Here is a 14,325-nt window from a genome sequence, read left to right on the forward strand (position 1 = left end):
TTTCACTCTGACTTCACTTGACGTCTAGCTAGCAATGTGCTCGTTAGTGTTTGAGCCGGTGAGGACTGCCACCGGATCTTACGTCACGTGCAACTCAGCGATTATTCACTACATGGCAGCAACCAGCCAAAAAGCACAATTAATGTTGGTCCACCTGGTTGGCAGCCAAAACATTGTGGACAGTGTAGAAATCAAAAGTAAAGTATCGGTACAAAAGTCTGAGAAATGTAGAGTCATGCAAGGTGTCTAACATCCACCAGCTCCACCAGTGATGTCATCATGGAGGAATGGAAGAGGAGTCCAGTAACAACCTATCTGTCTTACTATTTATTGTTTTACTATGTCAAAATGGCTAGATGTGAAATACTGTAGGTCAGTGCCTCGAGCTGCCTCGGGCTAGGCAAGCTTAACAGTAGATGCTTTCAACATTTGTTTAAATAGTTTTTGTCTATTTATTGTGAGTTATGTTGGCCAGCCTGTTCATTAGCCTCAGTACTGTAGTAGGAAGGCGCAGAGGTGCTTGTTATAGCCTTTGTTAATAGCCTTTTTTGCGAACCAGTGCGGACATTTACTGAGACATATGACCTGGCTACATTTGGAGATATGTGGTAATTATTTGCACACTGTATTATGTTGCTGACAGCACAAACGCATCACTTTCACAAAACTAACTCGCTGACTGGCGAAAACTAAGTTGCATTCACATCTCTTGTTTTTGCTTTTGAAGTACTGAGTGAAAAACCACGCCACATCGAACGCAAGAGTCAGATATAGACATACTGGCAAACAACAAAACTGAGAGTGCAGTTTCAGGATGTAGTGAATTGGACAAGTGAAGTGGATGCTAATATCACATTCTGAAGTCTTATGCAGCGACTGTGTTTTAATATGACAAATCTTAAGTAAGTTTGATCAAGTGTAGAATTATTACAGCTTCTGTGTGGACAGCGTGTTGAGCTACGAGTGACGCTGGGGGACATCGAGTGGAGGTAGGAGTGCAAGGTCTATAATGTGTTTTTCTTTATAGTGTGTCAAAAAATCCACTATCACCAACGGGTTTTGAATGGCTGGACTACGGCATAATGAAGAGGACAGTTCAAGCCAAAGGGCTAATTTGCCTCAAGACGAAAGTGACACCAAGAGCGACAACGAAAGAGAGAGCGACGGAGATTGGCAAAGTGTGTGACGAAGGAATTATGAGGTTGTTCAATTTTGATGCTGAAGAAGACAACATAAGGGGTTTTAGTTCCCAGGAAAAGGATGAAGACGGCAATGGACATTTCTGGTAGGCTACTGTTTAACTAGCTATGTTGCACGCAGTGTTCGGCACTGTTTGGAAAAAAGCATTTACTTCATCTAGGGCTAAGTTAATGCGTTAATAATGAGTTAACGAAAATTCCTTTTAACGCCGCTCTTTTTTTGACGCACCATTAATGTGCACACTTCTGTTTGACCCTCGGCCTGCACCGTAGTTTGAGGAAATGCGGCGGTGTGGCAGTTGATGGGAGCCACAAGCCGGACAAATATTGAGCAGAAATGGACAAAGAAAAGGGTATTTTGAAGGTTAAGTTTAGCTTCAAAGCCTTGGCAGATAGCGCTCTCGACAAGTTATTTGTGTAAACAGTCACTGTGAGTTGAATTGTCACTGGAGGACGTCAGGTCTCAAACGGCAGAGAGGAGACAAAAGGTACTGTAGCGCTGCAGTTATTTTTTAAATTGTCATTTATACAGTGTAACTAACGAGTGTTTTTTTAAACTCAAGCTGTCTCTCGGCTGATTTTTTGCTTTGAACTGCGAGCTAAAGTTTGGGTTATGAGCTGATAGTTACCGGCAGGCATAGATGAAGACAGCTATTTGGGGGCTTGTGTCAACGTGACAAAGGCGGAAGCCAGCAAGTACACACAACGCTCAATGAGGTGGCAGCAAAGGCTCGCGAGGGAATTTATTAGCGTTGTTACTATTTATTCGCAATTTATTAGCAATTGTGCTTGAACTGCAGTGTTTGTCAAAGATGACAGAATAAAAGTTCCATGTTGAAAGACCACGGTGTCATACTTCTACGTCGTTCAAGTTGTGTGTAAAAGAGGGTTTGTGTGTGTGCATGTCTCTGTAAAAAACTGTTTGGAAGTGATGTTGTGGTACATTGTGTTTGTTTCTTTATACAGTGAGGTCCATTTTGTGTTGAGCTGTTTAAAAAAACAATGTTTAATAAACCAAAATTTGCATAAAGAAAAAATGTTATCCAGCCTCATTTTGATAGGTGTATTAAAAACTTTCAAATGATTTTTAAAAAGGTACACTTATTATAAAATCTTTATTTCTTTCTATCTGCAATTAATTCCACGTTAACTATGGACAACATGCAATTAATCGTGATGAAATATTTTAATCGATTGACAGTTTAATCAAAAGTTATACAAATATTTTGATGTAACATCTTTCTGTGGACTAAATATCCCATCTTATGACATGGACACCTGCGGCTTATAGACCGGTGTGGCCTATATATGTAAAAATCTTTTTCTTGTTAAGTTTAGTGGATGCAGCTTATATACCGGCGCGCTCTACACAGGGTTTCCCCTAGGATGTTTTGAAGCTGTGGTGGTGGGCTGCATGGGAGGGCAGACTGCCACCGCTGCGTCTGCAGTTTTTTTTTTTTTTATGACAAATAGCAATTTTTTTTAATGACTTATTTATTATTAATTTAACTTAACTTTTTCAACAACTAGCTGAACGTGAACCGAGAACATTGCAAAACTGTTAACTTAATGGCAAAGTTGATGAGAGCACTGCCAACATTTAAATGGCACTTTATTCACAAAGCACATCTCCACTCAGTGCGCTCTTTTGTTATTAAATACAGGTGTCATGTTTGAATAGAACACTTAGAAAAATACGAAGACGTGAAGCAAACATTCTTTGGTGAACTACTCAACATCAGCTAGTGAGCTAATGCTACCTTACGTTTTACCTGTTGGAGACCCCTGTGATAGCGTCACTGTCTAAAACAGTACACACTACGTGTTTCAGGTGCACAACCTCGACACACAACTCGTGTTTTGGAGACAAGTATTGTAATGATAACAATAGAGCAACTATGTTACGTGACACTTTAAAAAAATTAAGTTGTGATGATAATCGATGATTGATGTATCCCACGAACGTAGCCACTTGTTACTCCGAGCTAGCTAGATGCCGCCAGCCAGGCATGTAAAAAAAAATGCCAGAAAGTGGAATGAGATTGAAACGTGAGCGATCACACACGTTGGCATAGATAGGCTTGGCATGTGACAAGGTGTCATCAATTGACTACACATTTTATGGGCTATTGTTCATTCTCCCAATAATAAGAAACAAAGTCGAAGTCAACACAAGATGTGTCGCATATCTTGTCACTGATCAAGTGCCAGCAGGCAGACAGGCAATTCTGGTGCATGCTTATCAAAATAAAGTGCAGTGAAACTTTTTAGGATATTTTAAATCTTGTTCAAACTAATTATGGTCAATAAATGCGTATATACATACACATTCAAAATATATATTTATTAAAATTGTTTTTGAGTTTTAATTTAAAAAAAACTAATTTTTAAGGTTTTTATTTTGTAGTGGCGCACCACAACAATCAATTAGATGTGGCGAAAACTTTGCTATCGCCCAGAAATTATGGTAAATATGATTAAAATTAAAATGTCAACATGCATCTTATAAAAGACTAAGCACCGCCCATCGCGTCATCACAACAGTCGTAGCTCCTGGACGGTCCACATCGCTAATTTTATATTTGGATTGCTATTTTCTTGGAACACTGTACTATTATTTGGGAGTGTTATGACACTTCGAGGTGTCTTCAAGGAACTTGCTGAGTATCATGAGCCAGGGGTCCCCAACCACTGGGCGGGAAACTTTCAGGTGCAATGATAAAAACAAAACAAAAAATACACTTGTAAGTAACTACATCGAATCTGATGTAAACGCCAATCAATTTTGGAAATATGGGCCGTTATTTAAAAAATACAAATTTCATAGTCCTTGAACGCACCATTGTGCCTGTGCTAACTTTCTCCCACGCTGCAGACAGACAGACTGTATTTTGCGGATTGCGGATTGTATTACAGTATTGTATTGTATTGTAATACAGTATTGCGGATACTGTATTTTTACCATTTTCTTTCACCTCATATTTGGTCTCAAATGCGGATACTATGTGAGAATGCATAAAGGTAAGTTTTGATGTTAAGTGCTAATGTGCATACTGTATTTGTTGGTGCACAACCTCAAGTTAATTCATGCTAGCACAGTCTTTCTGGCTTTGACCACACACATCAAACAGCGATGTAATAATCTTCTCTCTAAAAAACAAACTCCAGGCTCGTACTGGTGGATGGTAGGTCTGTATTCATTTTGTGCTGTTAATTTGATGTTGTTACTGTCTTAGTTGTACACAATATATAATAAATAAGACACATTAGATATCTATAATGTTGTATAGTGTTGAGGAAGACGACCTGTCTGTCTGTCCAACAGATAAAAGATTTTTAAAAAGCGGTAAGATTTCCATGAAAACTGAAATGAACAGAAGTAACACATGAGAACCACTGATCGCCATCCAAAGCCGGCCGTTGGAAATTTTGTACATGTCTTAAGTTTGTAACGGCGACCACTGCCCATCACCATCTAGGTATGTCTGTACAAAACAAATAAATCCTAAAAAAAAAAAAAAAAAAAAAAAAAAAAAAACTTACGCCTTCGTTTTTCAGACGGAATCGTTAAATGGTGCAGTAGGACAGAGACTCACTTGGCGTGCTGGCTGTCCAGGTACCTGCTTTGGCCAATGGAAAAGCTTCAATATGGAAAATAGTCGAGCCAAGTGGTGTAAAACAGGCATTGCAAGATCTAGATTTGATTTTTTTTTCGTGTAAATATTAAGACTGCACCACTCTCATGCCAACCAGAAAATGTAACGGATGCCAGCCTGTGAGGCCGCGCAAGTGTACGTTGGTAAAACCTCACTCCCTCTGCCTTGAGAGCTGCGCTGAACACGCGGTCGACAGTGCGGGCTTTTGGCCGTGTGGTCAGCAATGTCGTCTCCCATGACGCAGGTCCTGTGTTTAAGTCCCGGAACGGCTAGTGTGAAGCAGGCCGGTTACATAAAGCACACAAAGAAAACGGCCCGTTGCAGCAAAGTGGAGACAGTGGAGTATAATCAAGTGAGCTAGTTTTTCCATAGTTGTTGTTATCAGGATCCAAAAAACAAAAAAGAAAGACCTGTTTGTGTGGTGTAACTACGGGAAGGAGACAGATTTTATCCAATATATGACAGAGAGCAGCAAGAAAACAGATTGTTGCAGCTCAGTGTAGACTGTGGAGTTCATACTGCAGTGTCCAGAGCTGAGGCCTTTAAGCATGTGTGTTTATTTTGGTCATTGGTATTCTCAAATGTTACAACGATGCAGCCATGATACATGTGCTTCAGCAACTAAAAGTACTAAAAGTAATACAATAGTTCTAAAGTAGTAGAGTTGAGCCAAGTAGGTACAGTAGGTAGGGGCATTAGAAGATATTGATGTGAACTATTTTTTCCTTTATGACTATCATGCCGAAAAGGACACAAAATAGACCAATTTGTAAGGTTTGACAGATAAAAATAGCATGATTGGGTAAAGTACAACAAAAAGCAGTTTGCGAAAAACTACTTTTGCGCTTAAGGATTTAGAAAGGATTTTGCACTACAAGCAGCTTTCACGGATGCCTGTCCTTTTCCCTGGGAGACAGGACAGGGAGGGCCGTGGTTTTATTTACAAGCAATGCCAGCCCCCCTCGTCCTCCCATCCTCCTTGGCTCTTAGTACACACCACTGGAGACGTCTCAGCGGGGTGGCCTCTTCCTCCTCCTCTTCTTCGTCTTCTACGCTGGATGCACTTGCTCCAGTAACGCTCCCTCCAGCTTTAACCAGCGTGTGAGCAGACACACACAAATCACTGTGTCCATGCAATCGGGCGAGGCCAAGCGAGAAAGGGGAAATGAAGGACATGTTTTCTTTGCTATGCAGAAGAGAGGCCTAATGGGTCTAGTGATCCAGCCAAACTATGCATCTCGGTCCGGGGCAAGACGCGACTCATGCCGCACACTGTTAAGCTTAAATCATCTCATTATCTTTCTAATAAAGGCAAAAATTCCATGTGGGAAATCTTCCTCATCCTTGGTCATCCTTTTACTACAGCCAGTGGTAATGAGAGGATCGAGTGGGTGCCCCATTCAGGGCATTACGAGCAGGAAGTAATAGAACTGACTGATGTTAACCATCTTTTTTGTCCTACCCGCTTAAATGAGGCCCACCAAGGTGACAGGCTTAGAAACATGCTTTTCATTATACGGTGGAACCTAAAAAGGTGATCCCTTGGTCGATGTTGGTCAACTTCTGATTTACTAGTACAGTATTTGGAAATAATTTCTCTCAAAGAAAATGATGGAAACAAAAACAATGTAACTGTCACTATCATAAAAACCATAAGGGGAATAAATTAACTGCTGTTGGTATTAGTCTTAACTTAAATGACAAGTGACAAAGGTGTAAAGTAAAAGTGATTCCGTCACAGATTTTTTTTTTACATTTTTACTTGCCCTAGAAGTGTAAAAAAGATTGACGACTGTAAAACATAAAAACAAAACAAGTGATGGTGCCTTGGGCTGAGCCTTCAGAGAAAAGGCAACAGTAACTGATGTTGGCTAAACTGAAGTCTGGTGGGGTATGCTGAGGTTTAGGGGTGTCCCAATACAACTTCACTTCAGATCCAATACCGATATTGCAGCCTTGAATATCAGTAACGATATCAATCCGATATCAGCATGAATCATACACATTTTTATTACTTATTTTGTAGTTTGAAATGTTAGGCTTGATCAAATCATATTACTCAAACAGAGAACAATAATCAGCAACAGTAGGTATGAGAACAACGGACCCATTTACTTCTTTAAGCATCTGGGATAGTTTTATCAATAACGTAGCGGCGGCTAGGCGTAATATAGCCAGATTGAAAGTGCTCAATGAAGCGTTTAAACTCGACTTTACTCACCACCGACGGGGGCTTGTCATCTTTTCTGACATAGCTAATGACTTCTTGTCATCCCGTGGGTGTTTCCCGTGTAACGCTGCATCAAATGCAAAAGTTTGGTGGTATTAAAATTCCCCGGTTCTGTGCCACCAGGGGAATCTTGTGCATGAAAAGTGTTGTCCTCAGCTGCAATGTATTTTTTGGACTAACAAAAAATACACACAGCCGACATCACTCCTACTCCTTCCTTAAACACATTAGCACACACTGTTGTTGCAATAACATGCTAGGGCGGAATCTGGAATCAACTGCTTGTATAATAATATCGGAGATTTTAGATGCAGGCTGATGATACTGGGTTTTTTTTGTGCTGATAGCGACCCAATAATATTAGGATAATTAGAGACTCTAAATTGCCCATAGGTACGAATGTGAGTATGAATGGTTGTCTATATGTGCCCTGCAATCGGCTGGCAACCAGTCTAGCGTATACCCAACCTCTCACCCAAAGTCCGCTGGGATAGGCTCCAGCATACCCCCGCGACCCTAGTGACCCTAGTAAGCGGCATAGAAAGTGGATGGATGGATATCAGGCCGATATCAATATCGGATCGGAACACCCTTACCTGAGGTTTGTGTCATATGCTGTGTGTAATGTCATCCTTGACGGTGGCCCATCTTTTTTGATTACCGGTAAGAGCAGAACAAAGCTAAAGAAAAAGTAACACACACATGCCCAATTAATACTTTGATGTTTTGAACCAAGATCCATGTGATGGTAGTTTGAACTACAAAGTGACTTCTGAAGAAATTGCTGTCCTCGTGTTACGTTTCATGGTTACGATAAAATGAAGAATTGAAGACAGCTAGAGCAGCTAGTATGACTGGTTTAGTGCCATTCAAGAAGCCCAGGGGGAGAGCAGCCTGTAGGCCCTGTGTGGAGTAAGTCTTGTCCTCTCCCTCTACATGACTGCCAAGGAATGTAGACAAACCACCTCAGGATGCCGGTTAGTTGCACAGGCGAGTCAGGCCGAAACGAAACATAAACCTTGGTGTAATTAGTAACTGCGAGTAACGCAAACTCCCACTAGTTCAACACATGATCATAAAACATCATATGACTGAAATACAACCTATGCACTTTGGTGCGAGGAAATGAGACACAGCAAGTTTGACCTTTGAGAATTACAACCGACAGCAAACTTTACATAGCTTGCAAGTATTTGTTTTCAAAGCACATCCCTGAAGTGCTGGTAAACACAAAGATATGTGTCACGTCACAGCCAATTATGCCGTTTTGCTTAGGTAAAGACATTTTTGGGCTACTAGGGGCTAACTGGGGAGTTTTAGGAGAGTGTATATATTTTAAGATAATGACCAGCTTATTCTCTATGCATGGTGGAAGTAACCTGCAGGGATCCTGTGCTGCGCGTCCCTAATGATGTCCTTCCCTGTTGTCAACGTATACAGCCTCATTCCCCCACCTACATAAAAGAGTTTAATTAAATATCCTGACAGTACCACACATAGGTCATTTTTTCACTTGACAAGTTCAAATTAAGATTTTGACCCCGCTGTTAACTTGCTTAAGTGCTCAGTGTTTCTATTTGACTGGGCTTTGTTTGTCAGTGTGCACACAAAATGGCCAATTAATCACTTGATGTCAACACTACTGACAAGTGGAGCTTGCTTTGCACATATGGTCGACTGCCCGAGAAAGTTACAAAATAATCCATCCTTACATTTTCTATACCGCTTGTTCTCACTAGGGTCACGGGCATGCTGGAGCCTATCCCAGCTGACTTCGGAAAAGAGGCAAGGGACTGGTCGCCACCCAATCGCAGAGAACATACAGACCATTTCTACTCACATTCACACCTACAGACAATTTAGAGCCTCCAATTAAGTTACCAAATAATGAAATCCAATAAGTGTACCCAGTATTCTAGACAAATAAACAATAACACACATATTGCAGTCTACCAGTCCAGAGTGTACCCCGCCTCTCGCCCGAATAAGGCTGGGATAGGCTCCAGAATCCCCACGGCCCTAGGGAGGACAAGCGGTATAGAAAATGGATGGATATTGCAGTCTGATGGGAAATTATAACTCAACTCCTCACTGTTAAGGAGAGTAGCGTTTCCACATTCTTTTCAGTTTAGGAGTGGCCTAAAAAACTTTTCCTTTACAATGTGCGGAATAACTTAATGCAGAGGGGATATAGCCACACAGCTACCAGTTTCACAGAAAATGTTGTTTAAATTGGTACTATCATTTGGAACTAGTAAAGAGATAAAACACTGAAAATAGCTGCTACTGTGTAGTCTTTGAAAGTGCATTGTAGTCCTGTACTCTGAAAATTGAAAAAACATACTTGATCTCTTTAGAGCGGTCTGGTTTGATTTCACATTTGTATTTTTGTCAGTGGACCAAATATATGCATAAGACGCTCCTTGACTGGACGGCGTATGTGACGTATACATTGACCCCAAACTACATGACATCTTCCAGGTCACATACACTTGTAAGGCTTTCTTTCTATGGAAGTTTTTTTGTTGTTTTTTTTTAACTCGCTGACATTTTACCAGCATAGATGTAACAAAAAGGATATAAATTGCATGAAGATGTCAAAAAGGTTTCACCGAGAACTGTAATGAGCAACAGACGGAAGGTTTAACTACTTAACACATCTGGGCTTACATTTAAGTCTTATTTTTTGATTACTTTTAAGTCTGCTTTCTGCCCAGTGTTGCTGTGCATCATCTGGTTATGTTCGCATTTGGTGACTTCTTAGCTGATGCTGTGATCCGTTCACATTTGCCTCACTCAGGACTAGAGTCTGTTTGCAGGCAGACCAAGACCCATTTGTCAGGCAGTCTCGGTCCACCTGTTTGGTCCTGGACTATGCTCACACTGAAGCAGACTATAGTCTGTTTCCACTGAATGAAAAATTTACAAGTGTGAACGCACCCCGAGTGTGTCTTTGTGGGTGCTGGCATTGTTGTGTGATGACATTTTACTGAAATAACTTCTTGCAGTGACAATACTGTATAGAATGTAAAAATTTAGTTTTTGTGTTCATGGCTGCTGCATTCCAGAAACTTGGGAAATTGTTATATAAATAAAACACAAATAGCTCACCTCTAATTTCTTTTTGTCAAAGTAGATCTAATAGTCCTGAAGGTTAGACACCCCTGTTATAGGGCAACCAATATACATAGCTAATGTTTAGTTCCCCTGGCAACCTAGTGAAAATTCTGTTTTGTTACATAAACACGCAGCATTTCTCTCATGCAGTTATTTTTGGGGGATTGTGTGATTTTGGCATTTGCAGCATTTTTTGCATTTATTTTTGGTCGTACAGTAGTCTCATTTGACTGCCGTAGCTTTAATTAGCAGCTTTTTCCCATTGTATTTATTTTATGGTGTTTGGAGTGTCTGGGTGTCACTGCACTTTTGGCTATAACAGCCACCGTACTTATGCACTCAAAAGGCTCAGTGTAAGTATGGACGTGTGCAAATTGAAACACGGTTTCAAACTCACAGACATAGATCTTGAAACTTCCCAGGTTCTTGGAATGCAGCATTAAGTCTTGGGGAGGGTTGGTTACGTTCTGCTTTGGTCACGCCCATTTCTGGACCTCAACTCACCTGTAGAGCCTCGCAACTACTACCAACACAGCATACAAAAATTGAGCCAACTATAAACTAGATCTCCGTGCTATAATACATTGTCACAAACACCAGGGGGAACAATTTAAAACGACCGCAATGTAACACATGTAAGCACCCTTGTGACAAATATTACCTTAAAGTCCACAGAGAGCTGCGGCGTGTATTCCAGTGTCCACAGGGCTCGAACCAGCGACGCCAGCTGGTCGGTCACCTCTCCCCTAGAGGTCTCGTCTCCTCTCACCTGGACGCTCACCCTCCGGTGGCACAAGTCCGGCTTGTATTGCTCCAGTCCGAGGTACTCAGCCAGCAGGTCAGTGTTACTGAGGCACTGCACCACGGCGTTCATGAAGCAGGTGTTGCCGTGGTTCTTCAGCCCCAGCGCGCCGGGGGTCTTGTCGCCGTAGCACCACGACAGCCGTTCCTTGACTGAACCATGAGAGGACACAGTGGCGCTCTTCTTCACGGCGCCGACCTTCGGGAGACCCACCAGGGTGTCGTCTGTGAACCCGCCGTTGTCGCTCCGACCGAAGCCGCCGTCGTCGTCCTCCTTCTCCTTGGACTCCGGCGGTCGTCCCTCGCCGAAGTGCGCTAAAGTGCTCAAAGTTTTAAGAATCCTGCCCATGAAATGACTCAAAGACCGAAGCGACTTCCTCCTGGTGAACACACCGCTTCTGTGCTTTTCTTTCCGCTTGTTTGTTTTGGCTTTCATGGGATTTCGCGTCTTGTCCTTGTTGCGGGGATCCATGTCTGCTGCACCTGACAGGGGGAGGAACACTCGGACTGAGGAGGCGCACCTGTCTGCCACACTGTCTAGTCTTCCTCCTGCTCCTCCTCTTCCTCCTCCTCCTCCTGCCTCCCTGTAAACACCGCCGCCGCCAAAGTGGCACCGAGATACCGTGTAGGCATTTGGGTCGCCTCTGGCTGCTATTATATTGGAATATGTGCTAGCTTCAACGGCTCCTCATCCTCCATGCTACCCACTACCCCTCCGTCACCGCTGATTCCTCCCGCCCTGATACACCACGATGAACAATACCCACCGCCCGCCCCTCACACCCAGCAGGGAACGGAAACACACCGGCCTCTTCATTAGGTACACCTGCCTATGAGATCTAATACACCCATTCTGTCTTTACAAAGATAGTAATGCTCAGTTTTGATTTTAAGATTTGTTGTCCCTCTCATGTAGCTAAACAAGATAACCAAACCTAGACACATACGCATCTGTACAAAAATATTCTAACACTTTTTACCCTAAAAATGTAAAGGTACTAAAATGGCCCCACTCATAAATGGTAATGGCTTACTTTATGGAGAACATGGTTGACTCACGTGTTTACACTTGCATAAGTCAGGACGTTCGAAAAGCAGTAGGAAGAAGCTGAGCTTATTTCATACAAACCCTAACTGTCAGCGACTCAGAGTGTTAGTGTCACTCAGTCAAAATATGATGGAAAGACTTGTAATTTTTCTTATTTTCCTAAACATGTCCCTTATTTTCAAATGCAATTATTGACAGATATGACTGTTGTCAGTCTGAAACACCTTGCCTAAAACACACAACTGTACTATAAATAGCTCAGAAACTGTCTTCAGTCAAATTAAGGCTGCTCCTGCACATAAATTGACTTTTTTTTGTGCAGTTGTGGTTGTCGACGGGGAGCCAGCATCTGCTGCATTAAACTCCAATTCTAATCATTTGAGGCTTAATTTCACAGCTCACCGCAGCTGAAGATTGAATTTAGTGTGCCAGATATGCTGGTTTATTGGAAAAGATAGTCAGAGACAATATATCCATAATTTCCCTAATACTCTTATTCCACTATTGTTAAGAAACACGTGATAAGCGTTGAATGGACTTGGACTTGGAGCTTTCTTAGTTTATAATGGAACTTCAGAAGTGAAATACTCCCAAGGTCATTTTAGTTTTAACCCCAATTTTCAGGAAAATTACACCTTTAAAGCCACAAAAACACGAAATTTGAAGCACCGTCATGCATGATGTAAGTGTAAGACAACTGGAAATTGAAATGTAAGTATGGAAGTAAAAAATGGCCTTAATGCTCAATAAAATACAGTCAAACCTTGTTTTTTTTTTGTACACCGCAGTTTTCATTGAAAATTGTTGGTTTTTGTACACTGTCTCGGTTTTTGTACAATACTGCATGCAACAAAATAAACTTTGCTCTGTACTGTATCCTTCTGGGAAATAAACTTCCCAACAAAACCCCCCATTGCTGACTCACTGTCCATGTATATTTTTTTTTATAAATAAACCACCATGGGGCCAAAGAAAGTGCCAGCAATTTGATAAAGAAGCTGAGAAACACTATTGAATTTGATCTCACCAGGATTTAGAATTATTTCACATTGTTTTCTGAATCTAAAACTATAATTCTTCTATGTAAATTGTTTTTTTTTTCATATTTTTGGGTGTCTGGAATGGATTATTAGGGTTTACATTATTTCCAATGGGAAAAAAATGCCTGGGTTTTCATGTTTCAGTTTTTATGTGACCCTCTGGAACAAATTAAAAATCAAAACTGCGGTCCCCCTCTATTACCAATGCAGTTAATCAAATACAGTCAAACTTTTGCAGTCTCCCTCTAGTGGCCGCTATAGACAGGTGGCCTCTATAGACAGGTTGGCGTCCAGTTTGAATGTTGACTAGTAGAGGAAAAAAAAAGACAAAAAAAGGGGAAAAAAAATAATGTTGACCAGTAGAGGGCACTGTGGGACTGCGGATAAAAGTTGTACAGCACTACTAGGCTTGTTATTATCCACGACCCACAGAACAAAGCTGTGCTAGTAATGTCTTACGCTTGTTTTTAATATTTTACTTTTTATACGGCAGAGTGTCATTACAGCTTTAGTTCATCAGGAAGTGACGGGAAGTGACGGTGGGCGTCCCAAGCAGGAGAGCTAGGCTCAGTGCTAGCTGTGAGTTTCGAGAGAGTTGGGAAGTGTGTTTATGTTGGCGTGGATGTAAAGTCCTGCAGTGTTCTCCACTGTTAATAAAGCAATTAAAGTGCATCGGCGACATGAGTCTCTCCTTCCCCACAACAAGTGGCATTACAGTATTGACACACATTGTGCACATTGTCTCACACCTGGAAATAAACGGTGTCACTTGTTACAGGCATTGCCGGGACAGCTATGTAGTGGGGCTTGTTTAACCTTTGCCTTGTGGGCAAGCAGGAAGGAGAGACGATGCTGAGAGATGTGTGTGTGTTCTGAGCTGCTGTCTGGTGGCCGCGTTCAATAAATAAAGTTGGCAGAAGAAACAGGAGAAGTTTCCTTCTTTGCTTCGGAGCTGAATAAGACTGACAAGTTAACAGACTAGTAGCGAACGGAAAAGAAGACGGCTTTGTTTGTGTGTCGAATACAGAAGATGAGGACTTTGATGGATTTGTGGATGAGGATTGATCAAAAATAATGTGAGTACATTCTAAAATACTTCAATTAAGTACAACCGAACTCAGTTTTGCTCCCGCTGCTGCATGCATGCTAGCGTATGTTTTTTTTTATTGTAGCGTCACTGGGAGCACGTCCTGTTCCCAGCCTACTTTACGGTAATGTTTTGGTGCAAATGCTC

The 14,325-nt window shown here is 41.6% G+C and overlaps 1 protein-coding gene across 2 annotated transcripts in view; it reads right to left on the bottom strand.

The window, feature by feature from the left end:
* Positions 1-11,731, bottom strand: part of usp43a (ubiquitin specific peptidase 43a) — a 125,636-nt gene extending 113,905 nt beyond the window's left edge. For both annotated transcript variants that reach the window (XM_054779837.1, XM_054779836.1), the window contains exon 1: positions 10,864-11,731. In XM_054779837.1, the coding sequence (XP_054635812.1) occupies positions 10,864-11,475 (612 nt within the window). In that variant the 5' untranslated portion in view covers positions 11,476-11,731. The remainder of the gene's footprint in view (positions 1-10,863) is intronic.
* Between the last annotated feature and the right edge of the window lie 2,594 nt (positions 11,732-14,325).

Source organism: Dunckerocampus dactyliophorus, chromosome 6, assembly GCF_027744805.1.
Source record: "Dunckerocampus dactyliophorus isolate RoL2022-P2 chromosome 6, RoL_Ddac_1.1, whole genome shotgun sequence".
Lineage (NCBI taxonomy): Eukaryota > Metazoa > Chordata > Actinopteri > Syngnathiformes > Syngnathidae > Dunckerocampus > Dunckerocampus dactyliophorus.